Here is a 21,225-nt window from a genome sequence, read left to right as displayed (position 1 = left end):
CATGGTTGAAAGTCTCCTTGGCTAATCTGCAGTGAGGGGCCCATTTTAATCATTCATCTTTCTAGTGTGTTCTAGGCATTAAAAGTAAAACAAATGTATAGTACTCAATGTATATCACTATATATTGTGACGTGTGCGTGTGTGTATTCAGTGAAATGTATTTCCAGGCAGCATACTTATTTTGGAAAATCAGACTTAAATCCTTGGGGGCCTGGGGTGTGCGGAGGCCCTGGACTTTGAGTGGGGGGGCCCCATTTTAAAATCTTGTCTCTGGGCCCACTGCAACCTTGCTACGCCCCTGCTGCAACCTCATTTAATTGTATCACTGGGCCTACATTTCTGAACTGCTTTCTATTGTTGCTGCTGATAGTTTCTCCAGCTTCCTGACCTGCACAACCCCTGAAAGTACTTTTTCCTTATCCATCCTGGACTCTGTGGTTCACTGGATGCCCACTGCAGCATGGCTCAGATCCCACCACCACCTTTTTTCTTGTCCTCCCCAGGAGAACCTGCTCTTCCCTGGAAACAGTGCAGGTCCTATTTCTGCAATTACCTCCTCACCATACAGAGCCCTGATTTTACTCCTGCAAAACAGAAGGCTATATTGCTTCAGTGCCTGGGCCCTGAAGGCCAGATAATATATAATCATGTGCCCTTTCCTGCCAAATTGGAAGGGGATGCCAGTTCTTATAAAGCTGCTCTTCAAGCCTTAGATAATTTCAACCCTACTTTGAATGTGACTGCTGAGCATTACAAGTTCTATTCTAGATCCCAAGTGTCTGGTGAAGCTATCCATCAGTATATCACAGCATTACATGCCTTAAATGTAATCTGTGAGTTTGCCAACTTTACTGATGAACTAATCAGGGATTAGATGGTTATGAAAACAAACTGCTCCAAACTGGATATTTTTCTGAGGTGTATGTAAAATGCACATTACTCAGAATCAACTTGCATCAGTTGTTTTACCCAAAGATTCATACAGATATGCAAAAATGTGTGTGCAATATAATTATCTCAGGTATTCAGGTTTTATCAAGTAAATCATTGGTTACCAGGTACCATTGTTAGTTGTGAAGGTTTGAGTTTATGTGCAGCACTAAGAAAATGAAAATATGTACTTAAGACAATGAAAACATGCTACCTTAAATTGAGTCAGACCATTGGTCCATCTAGCTCAGTATTGACTACTCTGACCAGCAGTGGTTCGCTGGGGTTTCAGGCAAAAGTCTTCCTCATTACTTGCTACCCCATCTTTTTAAATTAGAGATACCAGGGGCCCTTCTCTATGAAAAATATATGTTCTACCACTGTACTGGGACCCTTTTAATTGAAAATACTTTTTGATCATGTATTTCTTCAAAATATATGGCTTCCTCTGCTGATGGTCAGCTGCAGCTACAAAGGATTTACTATGTCTTAGGGGTAAATATGAGAATAGTATATCTCAAAGTACATTGGGAATACAGATCAATCTAAGCAGCTGTTTTCTTTTGTTGTTGGATACTTCTTACAGCTGTGTTTGATCTCTCATTTTATATATAGAAAATGCCCTGTTCAATATAACCTGCCATTGCCAGGCTTTACAAAGAGTGAACATTCTGTCCCAGCTGAAATGTGTGCATTGATCCTTGCCCACAAATGCTTTCAGCAGCATTACTGAAGAAGAAATCTGTTAAAGGGCAACAGATCCTCAACCCGAGCTCTTTCAAAGGGGCCTCCTCCAGCTTGAAAAAAAAAAGGCTTTCTCCTGTTGCAACATCTTAGCCTGAACTGAGGCCTGTTTGTAAAATATGGTCTCTGTACATTTTTTGTTTTGCCTTCAGCACTATCCATTTTGTGCCCTTCCTTTCACCTAGTCACACTTAACTTACTCCTCTGTTTGAAAAATTAAAATGCTGAGGGCTGATACAAAATGGGGTAGTGACCCTCTCTCTACTGCAGTTGCAGAAGCATGTGATGACTCTCCTGGCATGGTGTTGAAGAACAGATTGTGTGGCGTGTGTGCTGCTTTACAGTGATTTCATTAGTCAGTTTGTTACCCCAAGCAAGAGAAGAATGAGTGGCCTCTGCAACTTCAGTAAGCTTAAATAGGCATGTTGCATTAAAGAATTCATGTGGGATCTTGCAAGTGGATTCTGCAGCTAGCTGAAGGCTGTAGCTCAAAGCATATACTGCATTTTACTAAGCAAAAGAAGCAAACCGCTATCTTCAGTTAATAATTTTTAACCCAGTAATTCTAAACACTATTTGCTGCTGTGAGGTTAATAAGGTAAAAGGTAAAGTGTGCTGTCAAGTCGATTTTGACCCCTGGAGCCCACTGAGCCCTGTGGTTTTCTTTTGGTAGAATACAGGAGGGACTTACCATTGCCTCCTCCCACGCAGTCTGAGATGATGCCTTTCAGCATCTTCCTATATCGCTGCTGCCCAATATAGTACCAGTAGGGATTCAAACCGGCAACCTTCTGCTTGTTACTCAAGCATTTCCCCACTGCACCACTTAAGGTGGTCATAAGGTTAATAGCAAACACTTATTTTGAGGGCAAGCAAATGGTACCAATGTACAGATAGGGACAGATTGGGACTGTTTTTTCCATAAACTGCTTTATCTACTGTAATGCAGTTCAATCTCTGATAATGGGGCAAAAAGGCATTTTTCAAAGTATCTTTAGCAGAGAGAGAGCGCAACTGGCCCTATTCAGCCTTTACCACTGACTGTTGCTGGTTTCTGTTTTGTGTTTGTTTAGATCGTGAGCCCTTTGGGGATGGAGAGCCATCTTCTTGTTCTATGTAAACAGCTTTGAGAGCTTTTGTATTTAAAATGGGTTCATAAGTAGTAATAGAATGTGCTTTTTTGGTTCATTTCAGTAAGCCTTAGTAGTTAACTACACTACTTCTCAAGCTGGGGCCACTTTGTCAAAAATACCTTGAGTGAGACGGCCATTTCCCACTGTCCTGACCTCCATAGTACTGTGGAAGGGTTATACTTCCTAGCACTCTGTGCACACCTTCCAAGATGGTGCAGGGACTCAAGAGAGCTCAATTTAAAGTAACCCCACAGGTGCTAAGCAAAGGATAGCACTGCATGGTGGGAACTGTTGTCTCAGCATGGTGCCGGGGGACTGTGCAGAGTATTCAGCTTCGGGCAAAGTTGCACACAGGCCCAATAAACAGTTATCGAGCCACATTTAAGGTTGATATGGGCCACCACTGGCCACCGGGCCTTACAATGAAGAACACTGCCTTAGCATATGTCAGAGAGGGATGTGTGTTCCTTGTAACAGCTCTACTCGTGCTATAATGGTGTGCAGCTATGAAAGCAAAAGGTAGCTTGCAGCAGTGCAGATAAAGCAGTCATGTGCTTGTCAAAATCATTCTGCTATGCGGCTAGTCAGTTGCAGTCCCATCATAATGTATGCTACCAAATCTGAAGTGCACAGGTGCACTGTAGTTGGCTTCATTGTGGGCAAAATAGTGGGCTGCTTGAGTAAGTTGCCTCCTTGGTTATGCATTCTCTGTTACCATTTCTTAGCTTCATGCGATGTGTCAATTGGCAATGATGGCTATTGCCAGTGTAGCAGAACTGGTGCACTTTGTGCAGAACTAGGACGACCTGGACATCATGACACCAACATAATGATGCATATTGGGACACACTGATGTACTGGTCAGAGTGTCCCTTGTTGACTCTTGCTGGCTATACATTTTGGTTTCCAGCAATTATGAGTTAGCAAATCAACAATAGTAATTGTCCAAGAGCCCCTGGTGGCGCAGTGGTAAAACTGTTGCCCTGTAACCAGAAGGTTACAAGTTCGATCCTGACCAGGGGCTCAAGGTTGACTCAGCCTTCCATCCTCCCGAGGTCGGTAAAATGAGTACCCAGAATGTTGGGGGCAATATGCTAAAATCATTGTAAACCACTTAGAGAGCTCTGGCTATAGAGCGGTATATAAATGTAAGTGCTATTGCTATTGCTATACGGTACTCTCCAATCTCCATTTCGTATTCTAATTTATAGACCACATTAATTCTTTATGCTCTGCTTTATAAAACACTTCAGACTTGAGTGGGAAACAGTTGAGACTGTCAATTGAATAGCTGAGTCAGTTCTCATAACAAACATTTTTATGTTATGACACGTTCTTTAGACTCTTAAACTTTAAATTGAGTGGTAGCTTAATTTTGACTTTTTATTTAAATTCCCATATTTTTTCTAGTGTTTTCTTCCTAGTAGTTTTATGCTTAGGGCATTGGGGAGTGCTGTGCTGGTATATGGGGTCCAGCATCCAAACAAGTAATTTGCATGGCTCATATACCATACTCTTCTCAAATAATTCTGGATTATTTCAGTAACTTGGTCTCTTAATTCCCTACAATGAGAAGTTCAGTTTCCCCATAATTTCACAAAGATTGCCTGGAGTTTCAACATTGCATGATCACACCAATTTGTTAGACATAAAGCCTGTTCAACCCCAGACAAAGCTCGATGGGAAAAGCCAGTATAGTGTGCTTCTTTCCAATTGTTCTGCCTCCTTCAGCCACATTTACCTTTCAGCATCTGGAAATCTCCTCAGCTCACTCCTGATAAATGTATGAATCATCACAAACACATCCGTATTTTACTGTAAAACCAAACCATGAGACTCACTAAATAAATACTAGCATTTTAACATGAGTATTATCAGGAGATGCGATTTTAACGCTAATATTATAAAGCTGCTGTCTTATTTTTCTCTCCCTTGCCGGCTTCTATTCTGAAATCTGATCACTGCTTGTGCTGGGAGGGGTGTGAGCATGAGCAGAGGGGAGGGAACAATCAGAGAGAGCAAGAGACGCAGCAAGTGTGGAGCTTGCTGCCTTTTAGACAAAGCAGTCTGCTGCAGCTCTGTGAAAAGGACACATGCTTGCATGGGGGAAAATCACAGCTGTCTGCCGGCTTATGAAGTGGAAAGGAATTTGTCCTGGACAAAAGAGAGTCTTTGGTCAAGCAAGGGCTTGCTGCTTCAATTCTGGGGAATAGATGCTGTCACTTTGCTCAGGCTTTGTCAGAGAAAGGAGGAGGAAACCTTTTGTGAGCGCTGCATCTCTGGTGCTGCAGTATGCATTAAGAAGGCTGGCCAGCTCCCTAGCACTCATTAACTATGACTTGCTTAACAGAAGATCTTTTCTGCAGACTAGTGCAGCAGGACCTCTAACCCTACAATTATTTAGATAACGGACAGAACTGCATTGTGTAGGCATAATAGCAAGGAAGGGATGGGGCTGGTTGAGAATGTGCAGAACTTCAGCTAACCACAGGGTTCAAAGGCTGCAACCCTGGTGTCTTTTTCATCAACATTTTGCAAATGCCCTTCAAAGACGGACTTGCTAGGAAGCCTGAGAGGATTCTGCGTGACTTGCATAGTGATTCCTCTGGAGACTGCAAAGACGTGGAATCTGAACTTTCCTTGCTCCATCGCATATCTCCAGTTCGACACAAGGAAAGTAACAAGTTCCTAGACTCTCTTCTTAGGTGCAGAGGAAAGAAGAGCAGCTGCATATGGCTTCTACAGAGCTCTTGAGGAATTAATTTCTGATTAACCAGCTGAAAGGAGGTGCCAGGACATATCTAATCCTATCTGCTGCTGAGAAAGGTGGAGAGATCATGTTGCTCTTGTTTGGCTTTCCCCCTTAAACCAAGGAAAGCTCTCTTTGTTCTGAGAGCTGCTTATTATCGGAGTGAAGAATCTGAAAGTAGTCCTTGCCTCTAGTAGAAGACAATGAAGGACTGGCAAATTCAAGTCAACAAAGAACTGGCAGGAGCAGATGTGTTGGGTGGAAAATGAGTTGACAACTTATTCTTTTGCTCAGACTGGATGCTCCAGTGTAACTATTTGTTCGAGTTTAGATATTGACGCTGGTCCTCCGCCCAGTTCAGTCTGTACAGGCTGTCAGGATGTCATGCATCTGGATAGTTGGTAAAATGACAGTGGCAGGACTTCTAAGCTCAGGCTTGTTGTCACTCATGCCTCCGCTCCTTGTAATAAAATAACAAAGAGAAGCCCTTACCATGGTTTGCCTGTTTCGGGATTGTTGGGGAAAAACAAGTATAAATCTTTATTCTTCTACTTCAGTTTGTTTTTTTGTTTTTGTTTTTAATTTGTCTTGCATGTTCCTTTGGACAGCTGTTCACTAATCTGGCTGCTGCTGCTTTTCTGAACACCCATCGTGTCTGTTTGTCTCTCTCAGCTGCATGAAGATGTATTTTCTCTATAACTGCTTTGCACCTCCAGTGCTAACAGCCTTCCTTACTGGCCTGTTGTACAAGGTAATGCATCTGAAGTTGCATGGATGCAAGCTTCTGGGCTGTATGTATTTGTGAGCTGGCCCTCTTGTCTCTCATGCCTGTAGCTCTGGCTTGGAATGATGCCTTGGAAAGTTTGCAGCCCCCTCAGATGAAACAAGAAGCTGACTGGGATTCTTGTGAGGTTTGGGCATCTTATGCCTGGCAAGAAACACACTTGAGCCAGGAAATCAGTGCATGTGATGCCTTGGCCCCAGGAATGGTTCTAAACAGCTCGGATTCAGAGTGAGTTTGAGTATAACTGGGATACCAATTAACACTCTAGTTTGTGAACAGGACAGAAGCTTCTTGTTCATAGTGTGTGTGCAGAAGAGGAGCTGTCTGTCAGCTAATTGTTGTACTCTGGCCCTGGTTTGACTTCTTTATGGTAATGACTATGATGTGGCAATGCCACCTGTCTTCCTCAGAGTGCCGCTGCTACCGCCTTAATGGGTTTTCCTTTTTCAAGCGTCTGCCGATTCCTCTCTCGTCAGGTTCGCGGATGCTGGAGCAGAGCGTTGGGGAGTGGCTGGAGTCCATCGGCTTACAGCAATATGAGAGTAAACTGCTTCTCAATGGCTTCGATGATGTCCGCTTCCTGGTAAGTAGCTGTGTGGAAATCTGTCAAAGGTTTTATTGGGGCTTGGATCTGATCTCTTTTTGGTGAACAAACCAAACTAATATGGTACAAATGTTGTCTGTATCCTGGAGGTAGTTTTTCAAATTACTTGTCTCTCTAATAAAGCAGTCTGAGCAGTGCCATCAGATCCAATTAAACAAGTGAAAAGAGAGCCTGAATTCTTTTGATTAGTTGGATGAGTTCAGACACTTCACATAAATTTGTGTTGCTCTAATTTTTTAGCTTCAGTTCTGTGAATTCATAAAATCTCAGACTAATATGATGTCAAGAAAGCTCTTCTAGATAAGGGTAGCATTATAACTGTTGACACCTGGGAAGGAATAGATTAGAATGACATGGAGATTCAGATTGAAATGACTGCGAGGAAAGTATTTTGAGTTAATTCTGCCCACTATGTTAACCCTTTGAAAATTTTCAGCTACTTGTAGGCTAGAGATGATGTCACAAGAATGATTATATTTGAAAGTACATTTTAGTTGCTTGTTGGATAAATACTGTGTGATCATATGCATTAGATTTTTGGATGCCAATTCTTCAGTGGATTCCATGCTAAATACCACAGAAACAAACCTTATACTTTTCACATATTTAGTATTGACCATTACTGACTTGACTAGCAAGCCAGAGGTTGCTGGTTCGAATCCCTGCTGGTATGTTTCCCAGACTATGGGAAACGCTTATATCGGGCAGCCTAGATATAGGAAGATGCTGAAAGGCATCATCTCATACTGTGTGGGAGATGGCAATGGTAAAGTCCTCCTGTATTCTACCAAAGACACTTTACCTTTACTACAGCTATGTTGCCTTAAGAATACCTTGGCTGCTGCTGCTTACAATAGGCTATGGCTGTGATGCATAAAATCCTTAGCAGGAGTAAATTCCTTTCTTTGGTATTCATCTCCCTGGCCACTTAAGGCACAGCATTGTTTGTGTGATTGATCTAGTTGGAACATCAGTTGTCCCTGTTGGCACTTAGCTAAATTAAGCTAAATTATGCTCAATCATTCAGCAAGGCTGGGGAGGAATAAGTATTCATAGAGTGGGGGCGATTGCTGAGTTGACATAATGGCCTTGCAACTGCCTTGGAAAAGTGGGTTTATGGAAAAACCAAGGCGTTGGCATCAAAGATTGCTAGGTGATATCTTTTACTTACTCCACTTTTATGAGGAGTATGAAGCTCTGTTTGCAAATCCATCAGCACAATATACCTTATTTAATCAGCCTCCATCTTCGTGAAGGCAGATAGAAAGGCTTTTGAACTGCTAAGAGAACAATGAGCTTGAGAAATCTATCTCTGTACTCAGCAGTTCTCAAGGGGGGAGGCCAAAATGTAATCTCTGTGCTGCATGCAATTCCAAACTTTTTGAAAGTGAGCAAGGTCAGATTACCCTTATAAAGGTCAGATGTGTAATGCTCTTCTTTACAAAACCAGTGAAATTGTTCTGAAACGCTGGTGAAGATCCTTAACTGCCAAACAGATCAGGCTTTAATCGGAGACAGGAGACTAAATGTTTTTGTGTTCTTGTGACCATTTTGGATATCTCCGTTCCTTAATTATCACTTTAAACCCAACGTGTAATCTGTCATACTTTGAAATTTAAAGAATAATGACAAATTACACAAGACTGGGTTTTTGGTATATTGATTAGATAGTCACTTGTAGTTTTCAGTCTAGAGAATTACAATGAATTGGATCAGCTATTTGGAAAAAGAGGGTGTGATGTGTGTTAAAAAAAAATCCTGTGCCAGACTACTTGTGTATCGATTACTGCTGGAAGTTGGGGGCAGCATGTGCTGGAATATTCTGAATGCATTTTAAAGTTTGGTGATGTGAAGTAAGGCTGGCTTTATATTCTCTTTCCTCTATATCAGGCTTCAGGCCACACATGTCTTTACTGGGATGCCATTAATTGTCACTGGTTCTTAGCCACCATGAATTGTAGGCAAGTTGGATGCTGTTGCCCCCCCCCCCCCCGCAAGTATCCTTTTAAAAAGCTATATATTTTTGAAAAGCAAGAACATTGAAGCAGTGAAAGGTCATGCTTAAAGGTTTCTTTACTCTGCATTCTCCCTATAAGCAATGGGGAATTATTACACTACCATGTTCAAACACTTCAAAGCAAGAGAACCAACTTACGACAACAACGAATGCAGTGAATATTTATATACAAATATGAATATGACAGATATTCAACAAAAAAAATCCCAAAGTGTTTTACATAGAAATGAATGAATAAAATGGCTCCTTGTCCCCAAAGGGCTCACAATCTAAAAAAGAAACATAAGACTAGGGTTGCCAACACTGTGTTGGCAGAAATTGGGACAGGGACTCTGTGGGTGGGTGGGGGGGATGGCCACCTAGGGGCAGGGCTTTTAAAAAAAAAACACTTTTAGAGCTGCCGCTGGCTGGAGCAGGCAGGTGACACACTCTGGCAAATGGCAACAGGCATGCTGGGCTGCTGCTAAAAGGAAAGCCTGGAGCACTCACTGGGCGCTGCAGCCGCCACTGACTTCAGGAATGGGGGGTGGGAGAGCGAAAGACTCCCTCCTTCCCTCGGCCCTGGCTTCTTCCAAATGAGGCAGACGGGCCAATTTCAGGCTTCTGCGTAGCCTGAAATCGGCCCGTCTGCCACATTTGGAGGAAGGCAGGGCCAAGGGAGGGAGCATTTTGCCCGCCATCTCCCTCCCTCCCTCCTGAAGTGAGTGGCAGCTGCGGCTCTCTGTGAGTGCTCCAGGTTTTCCTGTTAGCAACTGCCCAACACACCTGTCACCACTCGCCAGCGTGCGCCACCCGCCCCAGCCAGTCCTGGCCCCTGCCCTAGAGAGGTGCAGAGCAGCCACCATTCCTTTCGTAGTTTGAGAGGCGCCATCCTGCTCTGCTGCCACTCAGCAGTGACTTTAAAAGGTTTTTGGTTTTGTTATTTAAATTAAGGTGGAAAAGTGGGAGAAATTGCATCCTGAACGGGACAGGCACTTTGCCCCGAAAATGCGGGACATCCCACATGATGTGGGAATGTTGGCACCCCTACCTAAGACACACTAGCAAAAGCCGCTGGAGGGATGTTGTGCTGGGGATGGATAGGGCCAGTTGCTCCCCACTTGTAAAGAGAATTGCCACTTTTTAAAGGTGCCTCTTTGTTCAGTTGGCAGGGGAGTTTCAGTTAACAGTTCCAGGGATCAGGAAATTGTGCGCTACAGATCCCCGGGGGCCCTTCCTCTTGTCCCCTTTGTGAAAATTGGCCATTTATTCCTCATTCTGTTTTCTGTCATTCAACTAGTTACCAGTTCGTAAAAGGAACCTGCCCTCTATCAGCTGAGCTTACTCAAGAGCGTTTGATAAAAAGACTTGAATAGATTTTAAAAGAAATTTAAGTATATAGTGTCAAGTGGATCACCTTTATCCACATGCCTGTTAACACTCTCAAAGAACTCTGAAAGGTTGGTGGGGCAAGATTTACCTTTTCAGAAGCCATGCCGATCCTCCTCAGCAAACTTTATTCTTCTTTATGTTTAATAATTGTATCTTTAATTATGCTATCCATCAGCTTAATCAGGACAGACATTAAACTGGCTTATTACCTGGACCCCCCCAGATACCGTTTTCAGAATCTGTTTGAGTTTGGCTGCTTTCTAGTCTTCTGATACAGAGTCTGATTTTAGAGACACGTCATAATTTTTTTGCTAGAAGATCAGCAGCTTAACATTTGAGTTGATGATTTTAACAACTTGATTTTGAGTCTAGGATGCATTTATTTTGCTGTTTAATGTGCTACTTTTAACACTTACCAGTTGAAAGTCCTGTATTGAACACCATATTAGAGTACAATAGATGGTTTTGTTGAAAAGTGCTCTGAAGCCTGTTGGTTTCTACATTTTCCTTTTAAGGTTATCTCTGAAGTGAAATACTATGAGCCTGAACTTTTAATATCGTGTATCTCAGCTATGTAGACTAAAAGTAGAATCTCATTTTTATATGCAAAGATACATAGTGGTGTGTAATAATAAAATGGGCAGAACAGATGTAAATTTTATTTGCAAAATGCATATTATTGCTACTGCAACTTGTGGAAGCCCAAAGCACTGCCCCATCCCCATTTTCTTACTGAGGCTTACACACCACCACCACCACCACCACCACCACCACACACACACACACACACACAGAGCTGTTGCTGCAGGTTTGGAAACCTTTGGCCAACAGGGACAAAGTGCTGTTGCATTAAAGTCCTTAGGCACTCATAATCGTAGGCCCTCAGGATAGATCTACAGGTAAATATTTGCATTGTGTGCAATGTATAGGTCCCCTAATATGTCCCATAATAAGTCTAATGTGTCAGAATAGGCATTTGCAGGGCTGGATTATCCATTAGGATAATTTCCTCACAAGGTGTATGGTGCGGTGGGGTGGGGAGGGGAGAGTTTGGTGACAAGTCTTCCAAATTTATAATTGCTTTTAGAGCGTATCTTGCCATTTTGGGGGGGAAATGTGAAGGGGAGCACTCTTTTTCAGTGCTGAAAGAAGTAAAGAACTGTCTTAGGTCAGCCATGGGACAGAAGTGACTATCTTCACTCGCACTGCTCTCAACCGAGAATGAGCTTTTGCAAAAATTGATATTAGAAGACTTGGTCCATGACTTTGCTAACAAAAAAGAGCTTCAAAGTTAATGTAAATGTACTTAAATTGAGCTAATATTAAACTTAGTTCAGTTATTTAACAGACTCTATTGTACTATTTTGTTATGCAGTTAAGGTAATTCAATTAAAGCAAATCATTAAGTTTGATTTAAAGTTTCTCATTTTTTGTTTCAGATTATTTTGGGCTTAAAACCTTTTCGTAGGCCCTTAGAAGCTTTGTAGGCCATAGGCACTGTGCCTATTGTGCCTAATAAGCACAATGCCTCCCTGCAAGCACAGAAGTCTTGCAGGGAGGAAGACACCTTAACATTTGCTTCCCAGAGACGGCTGCTGCCCAGCCATGTCGCTGCTGTCTGTTGTTGTTAGCTTGTGTGCCCCCTAAATTGTGGGGCTGTGGCTGCTGCCCTGTGGGTGAGTCTGTGAGGGATTGGGGCCAAGGAGAGTGAGTCAGCAGTTCCTGAGGACCATCTGCCCAGACTAGCCATCTTTCTGGGCTTATAAAAGACTGCTACACTGTGATGATGAGCCCTCGACTGGCGGGATTATCACCTAAGGGGAGGCACCAAAGGGGGTTGTTGCCCCTTTCAGGGGGAAACGAGGGTGAGGGCCAAGTATTTTTTTATTTGGGCTTCTGTTGTTTTTAGGACGTGGGTGTTTCAGATGTGTCTTAGTTTGTCTGGTGATGGGGAGATGGGGGGGTAGCTACTGACTATGGGGTGGCTTTTCTGGTGGTGGTGGGGAATAGAAGAGGTAATGTTGGCAGGTCAGTGAGCCATTACAGGGGAAGGGAAATCAGAAGTCCAATAGCTTTTTCTCCTTCCAGCTGTCCTGCCAGTTCTTTGACCATGGGGAGCAGTGCCAACCTCACACAGTACCCCGCCTTGTCCCTCTGTAATGCTAGTTCTGTCCAAAATCAGTCAGAAACAATCCATGACTTGAATCCAGATGAAGGGGCAGACCTGGTATGTATCCCAGAGGCTTGGTTGGGGTAGGCTGGTGGCCCAATTTGGTCATAGCTTCTTCCTCTAGGGTACTTGGTTGAAGAGCAGGTGCGGAGAGGTGGAATGGCTGTGGTCTATAAGAACAACATCTTCCTAACCGGGATCTCTGTTGAGGTTTCTGACCATATTTAGTGTTTGTACCTCGGTTTGGGGACCAGGGATAGACTGGGACTTCCAGTACTGATTGCCCTGCTGCCCAACAGTTCCTAACTGAACTGATGGACTTGGTCTTGGGTTTGGCATTGGAGTCCCCCAGGCTTGTGGTGCTGGGAGACTTCAATGTGCACTTTGGGACCAATCTGTCCGGGGTGGCTCAGGAGTTCATAGTGGCCATGACAAAGAAGGGCCTATCCCAAGGAGTCTCGGGACTGACACACATTGCTGGTGTGGGAATTTGAAACCTTCTGCTCTCCCCAGCTCTTAATTTTTTAAAAAAGGCAATCAAGACATATTTGTTCACCCAGGCTTTTAATTAGATACTGTTTTAATAGATGGATGGTTTTTAATAGTTTTAATGTTTTGAATCTTACATTATTGTAATGTTTTAGCCTTTTTATTTGATGTATTGTAAACCACCCAGAGACTTGCATTTTGGGTGGTACAGAAATATGTTAAATAAGAGAGGAGAGCTGGTCTTGTGGTAGCAAGCATGACTTGTCCCCTTAGCTAAGCAGGGTCCACTCTGGCTACATATGAATGGGAGACTACATGTGTGAACACTGTAAGATATTCCCCTTAGGGGATGGAGCCACACTGGGAAGAGCATCTAGGTTCCAAGTTTACTTCCTGGCATCTCCAAGACAGGGCTGAGAGAGATTCCTGCCTGCAACCTTGGAGAAGCCACTGCCAGTCTGTGCAGACAATCCTGAGCTAGATAGACCAATGGTCTGACTCAGTATATGGCAGCTTCGTATGTTCTTAAAATAAAATAAATAAATAATGGATAATCCAGCCCTGCAGTGCAGGGGGCTGTAGGAAGAAAGGTGAAATATTTGGGAATTGTAGCAGTGCAAACTCGAGCAATTCTGTCTTGAAATACTACCATAGAAATGAATGACGATATAGTATAAATGTATAAAAGTTCATATAAAACCTTCCCAACTTATATTAAAACCCCTCTTCACTGAACCATTTCCAAAATCTGTCTCTTTAGGAGACCTCTTTAAAAGACCAGTTCAAACCAAGCCAGTCGTGCAGTTATGATCATTCCTCTTAAACAGCTCTGTAAGCAGTGATTCTTGGAGTAACATGTTCAGATTAAACTAGATATATAAAAATACACTGCCAAACAATATATTCATGCAATAAAAATGATTATAAATAACATTTATAGAAATATTAATTATAAATATATAAATTATATGTTATGAATATGAAATGTTTATGGAAAAAACACTGATATATTAAAAGCATTTTAATACATTTAAGCATTTTGCACATATAAGTACAAAACTTGATTTAAAGTAGGGCACATAAACTCTCTTAAATATGAATGCAACAAGAGCAGGTACTAAATCCAAACATGACTTTTTCTTCAGAAGAAAACCCCTTTTCATAATCTGTAGCTATCCTAACTAGAATGTTCCTCAAGTTTACTGTAGGTAATGCTTCGTGGTTTTGAACATCTTGGTACATATTCCATCACATGCCAGTGTTTATCAACTCTTCTCCTAACTTGATAGACCCTATTGAAATATTCTGTGCAAGGAAGGCAATGTAAAAATTCTCCAATAAGAATTTGTTTAGGTATGGAACATTTCCATTTGGCATACTCTATAAATATTGTTTGTTCATCTCTTATTTTGCTGGTACAATTTTTTTAGGTTTTTGTGAAACTGAATAGTGGGTTTTTTGAAGTTAAGAATTGGCACAACCCAAATAAATTGCATTAAATCTCACTGATGTATAGGCTAGTAAGTCATGTGAAGTAATGGGTTTGCACTTTGCCAGATAGGCTATTAGACTAATTGCTTTAGCAATAATAAAATTTGTTTTCGCAATAAAAAAATTTATCTTTTGACATAGTATTCTTCATTCTGTGTTAAATTCTGGATAGTATTTTCCAAAACAAGTTGCATATTTATTCTTAATTCGCAGAACTCCAGCTACAAAACAGTTCTAATTTAACAAGCTACCTGGGGAGGGCATGTAGTTTTTCGATTAAAACTTGTCCTGTTTTTCCAAAAAATATTTGGACTATAGGGCAATCCTACCTTATGGTGGAAGTAGATTAGGCATTATCCCCCCTCCACCCCATAACTTCCAGTTCTGATTTAATAAGCTTCAGAGTCAAAATAAGAATATCTTTGCCTCAAACAGGGTCTTATATCGCCTGCATGGAAATCATTATTGGTACCAGAGGAAGGATGTAAATACATTTTGTACAGAGCTGTGAAAATGTTTTCATTCTGGATACAATGTGCAAGGAAGCTGCTTCTGTACTGGTTTCCTGATGAATATATTAAATCAGGATGGATGCTTGTGTGGACATTACCATGTTCTCTCAGTATGAGCATTGATATGGTTGGGAACAGTAATGTGTGAAATGGTCCTCTTCTGTCTAATAATTGAGATATTGATACCACAGTTAATGGTTCATTTTTGGTTAAATAGGTTAAATAAGCCAGATGAGTGGGGACCTATATAGGATGTGGGAAGCATGGAAGCTGCGTTCTGGGAGAGGAAAGAATGGCCTTGCCACCTCTCTTGCTGAGGCAGCTGTTGGTGCTTGGGAAAAGATACCTTCTTGACCACTTACTAGGGTGGTCACTATCAAGGAAGGACCCATTCAGAAGACATTTCCTCAAGTCATAGTTGTGACAATACAGGGAGTGGGGTAACTCCAAGAGGAGGTAGGATATTTCCCTGGACTCCTGTTTTTCTGAGGAGAAACTAATAGACCCATGGCTTGCCCCAGCAGGCTACCTTTTGCTGTCTGGGATATTGAGTCACTTAAAGGAAGCATTCTTGCATAAAAGGCTGTGCCTTCGAGTCAGTGTCAACTCGAGTACCCAGAATGATGGGGGCAATATGCTAAATCATTGTAAACCGCTTAGAGAGCTCCGGCTATAAAGCGGTATATAAATGTAAGTGCTATTGCTATTGCTAACTCCTGGTGACCACAGAGCCATGTGGTTTTCTTGGTAGAATACAGGAGGGGTTTACCATTGCCTTCTCCTGCTCAGTATAAGGTGCCTTTCAGCACCTTCCTATATTGCTGCTGCCTGATATAGGAGTTCCCCATATTCTGGGAAACACACCAGTGAGGATTCGAACCAACAGCCTCCTGCTCTCTAGGCAGATAATTTCCCAACTGTGTCACTAGTCATGTAAGACTGTATTAGCACTAGTACTACCTACTACTTGACAATGGCTGCTACATTCAGTACTGAGGCTAGCTCAGAACTGTGTTTGACATAGCACGAGCATATCATAGGATATATGCAATCTCTTCTGTAGCAGAGGCATTTCTGGGTGCCAGCTTTCCAATCTGCTGTCATTACCTGCCCCTTCTGGAAAACATTGGACCAGCTGTGTTGGAGACAAGTAATAACTCTCTTGATGGCCTCCTGTCTCTTGGTTTTACTTTTGTATAATCCAGAATCTCCTGGGCACCTTGAGATAACAGATTAGTAGGAGGGTGACACAGTTCTTGATTCGAAGAACTGGCTTGGACACTACATTTTTAGCCTACTTTCCAGTAGGCTTATCACCGAATTGAATCACATTTGCTACAGCTGTAGAGAGTGACACACAGGGACACCTCAGTGGTGGTTTGTAATTATGTCATCCACCCTGATCCAAGATGGTGGGCACGTGAACATTTGAGATTCAAGAGGGCTAACTTGTGGGTCGCCTAACAGATTTGAACCAAATTAGGTACAGTTGTAGTGAGTGACACACAGGGATACCTCAACAGCATGGTTTGTGATGATGTCATCCATCCCAATTCAAGATGGCAGACACATAAACCATGTGGTTTTCTTTGGTAGAAAATAGGAGAGGTTTCCCATTGCCATCTCCCATGCAGTGTGAGACGATGCCTTTCAGCATCTTCCTATATTGCTGCTGCCTGATATAGGTGTTTCCCATAGTCTGGGAAACGTACCAGTGGGGATTCGAAGCAGCAACCTCTTGCTCGCTATGCAAGTTACTTCCCCTCTGCACCATTAGGTGATTTCTTTCCAAAATGGAAGTGAATAGATTAGCTGATATTAATTTTCTAAATGATCAGTTGAGGTTTTAACAGGTGTGTTTGCCTGATTGGTCTCATGTTCTGCCTATATTGAAAAGGATTCAATATTCATAGTAGTAGTACATGTAAAGTCCAAGGAATTCCTATGGGCATGGATGTTTGGAGACTTACGTAAATTTGCAATGTCTCCGCTGCTTCCCTTCTAAGCTAGCCAGTTGCAGGCTACTCAATCTTAGAGGGTCTGCACATTTAAATAATATGGCAAAAGTCAAGTTGGAAGATTGCAATGTTTTCTCCAAGTATATTATGGAGAGGCAGAGTAAAGGGGGGAAATGTAATGTGGTGAGATGATCCTATTTTACAGAGAAGGAGTAATAAAATGTGAATAAATTGCTGCTTTTCCAATAGAAAAGAAATTGTTGGTTGCTATATAAGGCAGCTGTCAAAACAAGATCTCTAGCCATATTAGGCTAGGTCTTCAGTCTCTCAGTTCTGGGAATTTGGTCCCCCCCTTTTTTTTTTTTTGGTGATCAAGCAACATAATTTGATTTCTATATAGTTTATTATATAGAACTATATAGAAACTATATAGTTTCACACTATATAGTCAAAGAGGAAATCACTTTTTGCCCCTATGGTCTCTGACTTGCATTTAAATTGAAATGGAATGCTTATTTAAAAGATTTACATTGGAGTGCTTTCTTTTCAGTTCTTTGTGGGAAATGAATGTTCATTTTAGGAGTAGGATGGCTAGAAATAATAGTTACACATTTATTTCTTTAAATTAGTCCAACAAATTATAGAATAAATGAACGTATTGAAAGTCAATTGGTAGAATGATGAGGTAGGGACATACGTTCAAGTTCAAACCAACTGTGTACTTGGTTGATGGCCTTGGATAACTGTGGACAGTGTCTTGGGTAACACATATTGAATTCTTCATGTGTAACACAAAATGTTTGCAATAATTTATGAAGAAAGAAAAACCAACTATCTGTTACACAAACTGCTTTGTCTAATTATAGAAAAGTCTGTTGCTACATATTAATAGCATGTTGCTGCTATGTATGCAAGGTTGGTTGACTTATTAAGACACGTCTCAAACAAAGGCCAGCATATCTTACAAACTGTCACCTTCCATGCCACCTTCTTTAAGTCCCACCACCCTTTCTTCTTTGTGGAACTTGGAGAGCATCATGTGATAGACTCTTAAGCTGTCTCGCTAGTGGCTTTGTGCATGTATTATCCACTCCAGGCTTTCAGAACAAAGTTGCTTGGAGTTAATTTATATAGGTTTGTGGTGATCCATGGTTAACTCACTGAATATAGATTGAATAGACTCAGTATTTTGTGTTGAGCTGATATCACAGTAGTCTAGGCATGATGTTGAAGTAAGGATGCATATAATATTGTAGTACTAATTGCAAAATAAAGGATCCCAGCACCTGAGTTACATGAATGTAGTCCATTGTGTTAAGTGCAAAAGCTAGGGCCTTTTTCTGGTTACTAAATTATTGCCACCTTTTGAAACGGCTGTAACAAAAAGTGGATCTGAAAAGTGCAGAGATGCATGTTGCTTCTTGATGCCATTTAATCTGATAAATTATTCCTAGGAGGATTAGGTGAGAAACTAAAAGGCTAACTTGGATTTTTTTCAAAATGGGGAGTGACTTTTGTTTACCCCTGTAACTTTATTTTCCATACACTGAAGTTGAAGCACAGCTTATTTATTTATAGAGGTGGCTCTAGCTCTGTCAAGGAATGTTTTTGGGGTTTTTTTACTGGTTCAGTCTTAGTAGGCAGCTGGACAGTACTGTGCAAGATGTTCCCTTGTTTGCGTATATATTTTTCAGTATGAGTCATAGCCTGAAGCAGGAGGGAGAGCTTCCCCCACCCATGACAGTGGGTGACCTATATGGTATGCATGACTGGCTTGGGGCAAATGAATGTACAGCATTGAACTTTCTTTTCCGTGAACAGTAAACTGTATGTGAAGAATTGATACACAATACCTAATTAAATTCTAGTTAATGATTCCTTCTCAAAGAGGAAAGGAATCAAAGCAAAGTGTCTATGCGCACCGAACAAATCTTGGAACAAATTAATCGGAACAAGAAGTCGAGTCATCAAGGCGCAGAAATCAGTGTCTATTCTACAGAACGGATAGTTCTGGTCTTTGTTTGAGACGTGTCTTAATAAGTCAACCAACCTTGCATACATAGCAGCAACATGCTAAATAATTTCCCAGTCCATTTGCGTAATATGCAAATTAGGCACCCAGATATGGAAAGCCGGAATATGGTAACCGTAGCTGGAGTTAACCTACTAGAAAATGTTTTGAGTCATTTTGGGTGTAGGATGATGCACATTGCACCCCTAAGCCAGTCCATGATTTTACTAATGAGTGGCTAATAGAACGTAGATTAGGTTTTTACTTTTTTGCCTTTTTGCTGTAACTGCTAGATTTCTTGTAAAAAGCATGGGAGGCAACAAGATTTCCATTCAGTGATTCAGTCATATTGTCAAATAAATCTGTTTTCTGCATGTATTGCTGTAGGCTCCTTTGGATACCCTTTTTTTTTAATTGGAGAGATTAGTGTTAATTTGAGGACATTACTATATACCATGTTCACAAATAATTTGAAGTTCTGACATTAATTTGATTAAACATTACTTGGTATCAAGTCAGCTTTGCCTGCAGTGGTCTTCATTACCAGGAAGACCTTCATTACCAATTGCTTGTTCGTTCTTTTTCCTTACACACATGAGCAGAATTTTGAGTCAAAGGAAACCTGAATGAATGAACACAGTGTTCTGAATGGATGCTTGGTGAATCTCTGCCCCATCATGTCTGAAATATGCAAATTCTGTGTTGAAAGAAATGTTTTGTGATCATTTGTCTTGTCCTAAAAAAGAGAAGGAAGCAAATTATTTTGATTATACAGCAAACACTTGAATTAATCTGTGCTTGCATTCCTGGCTCACAGAAGATACTGTCATTGTTGTTCTTGTTCTGTGGCGCGTGTCACTTTTGGTGCACAACACTTTCGTTTGTATCAGAAACTACTACTACGAATTTTTATATACCGCTCTTCAACCAAAGTTCTCAAAGCGGTTTACATAGAAGAGTAAACAATACATCAATAAGATGGTTCCCCTATCTCCAAAGGGCTCACAATCTTAAAACCTTCTCAATTTTCACAAGTCCCCAAGAACATGGTGCAAACCTCTGCCCAATGGGTAGCAACCAAACAATATAATGTATATTAGGAGGTCTAGTCTGTGGCCTAAGACTACTACTGCATTGCTAATATAATTTAAAAATAAAAATAATAATAATAAAATAAATAGTCTGGGGCAGATTAATCTTTTGGCTGCCCCAGGGTCAAGAGTAAGGGGGCTTGTGTGGGGGTGAGGGAAACTTCTCCTGTTTTTCCCCCTTGAAAAATGCTGCTGGTTAGCCGCAGAGGCTCTGCCCACCTCCTAAACCATCACAGGAGATGAGGTCGGGCACTGAGGATGGCAGTGAAAGAGGTCCTCACTCAAACCCAGCTTACTCACAGATGACACAGAGCGGGCGAATTCGGGTCTCTGTGCATGTGTGTGTGCGCATGTGCATAGGCCCAAAATTGTGAGTAAGCCAGGCTTGAGGGAGGACTTCTTTCGCCGCTGTCTTCCAGTGCCCGACCTCACTTCCTGTGATGGTTTAGGAGGTGGGTAGAGCCTTAGGAGGTGGGTGGATCCTTCACCACTACACAGCGGCATTTTTAAAGGTAGGAAAATCTGCAGTTTTCCTCCAGATGCCGCTCCCCAAGATTTGCTGCCATAGGTGGCTGCCCATATTGCCTATGTAAATCCGCCATTACTAATAGTATTTATTCTCAGAAGTTCTGTGGCTTGCAACCAGCATTGATCTGTCTGCTGTTTTGCTGTTTTTTGTATGTGCAGAGGCATATCTAGGGAAAATAGCGCCTCGGGCAAGCACTGAAATTGCGCCCCCTGTCCGGGCATCTGACACCCATCTTTCAGATAACTTTACCATAATATCAGCTCAAAAATACAAGTCAAGCTCGTTAATCTTTTAATATTTCAAAAACTATTTAGCAGTGGATGTAGCCAGACCCAAAAAGGCTGGAAAACTACAAATTACAGTATGCTGGGGCTCATGAAATACCCAAATTCTATGTGGAGGTGTACTTGGAAAACTAAACAGAAGTACCTGTCTAATTCTCTACTATGCATTGTAGCATCACTATTACATAAGTTTTAAAAGAAAATGGAGAATTTGACTTTTCCCAGATACTCTGAAAATAATTAAAGGGTATGCAGAGTAAACTGTGTCACTGCTTGGAATATATTCTAGTATTTCAGAAAGACAGTTAAAATGAGAGAAAGAGAGCAAGAAACTCCCAGTGGGCCTTAATACTAAGGA

General features: G+C 41.6%; 1 protein-coding gene across 17 annotated transcripts in view; it reads left to right on the top strand.

Moving 5' to 3' along the window:
- The window catches only part of ANKS1A (ankyrin repeat and sterile alpha motif domain containing 1A), a 245,708-nt gene that overhangs the window by 158,721 nt on the left and 65,762 nt on the right, over positions 1 to 21,225 (top strand). For 16 of the 17 annotated variants that reach the window (XR_008306214.1, XR_008306212.1, XR_008306213.1 and 13 more), the window contains one exon: positions 6,817 to 6,923. Coding sequence is in view for 14 of the 17 variants with exons in the window: in XM_053246248.1 (XP_053102223.1) it covers positions 6,817 to 6,923 (107 nt within the window). In the remaining 3 variants the exon portion in view is untranslated. Of the gene's footprint in view, positions 1 to 6,719; positions 6,924 to 21,225 lie in introns of those variants that run through there. The other variant, XM_053246246.1, reaches the window with a different exon arrangement.

Source organism: Hemicordylus capensis, chromosome 4 (assembly GCF_027244095.1).
Source record: "Hemicordylus capensis ecotype Gifberg chromosome 4, rHemCap1.1.pri, whole genome shotgun sequence".
NCBI lineage: Eukaryota > Metazoa > Chordata > Lepidosauria > Squamata > Cordylidae > Hemicordylus > Hemicordylus capensis.
Note: the sequence above shows the minus strand (reverse complement) of the source record. Positions and strands in the feature narration are given on the sequence as shown.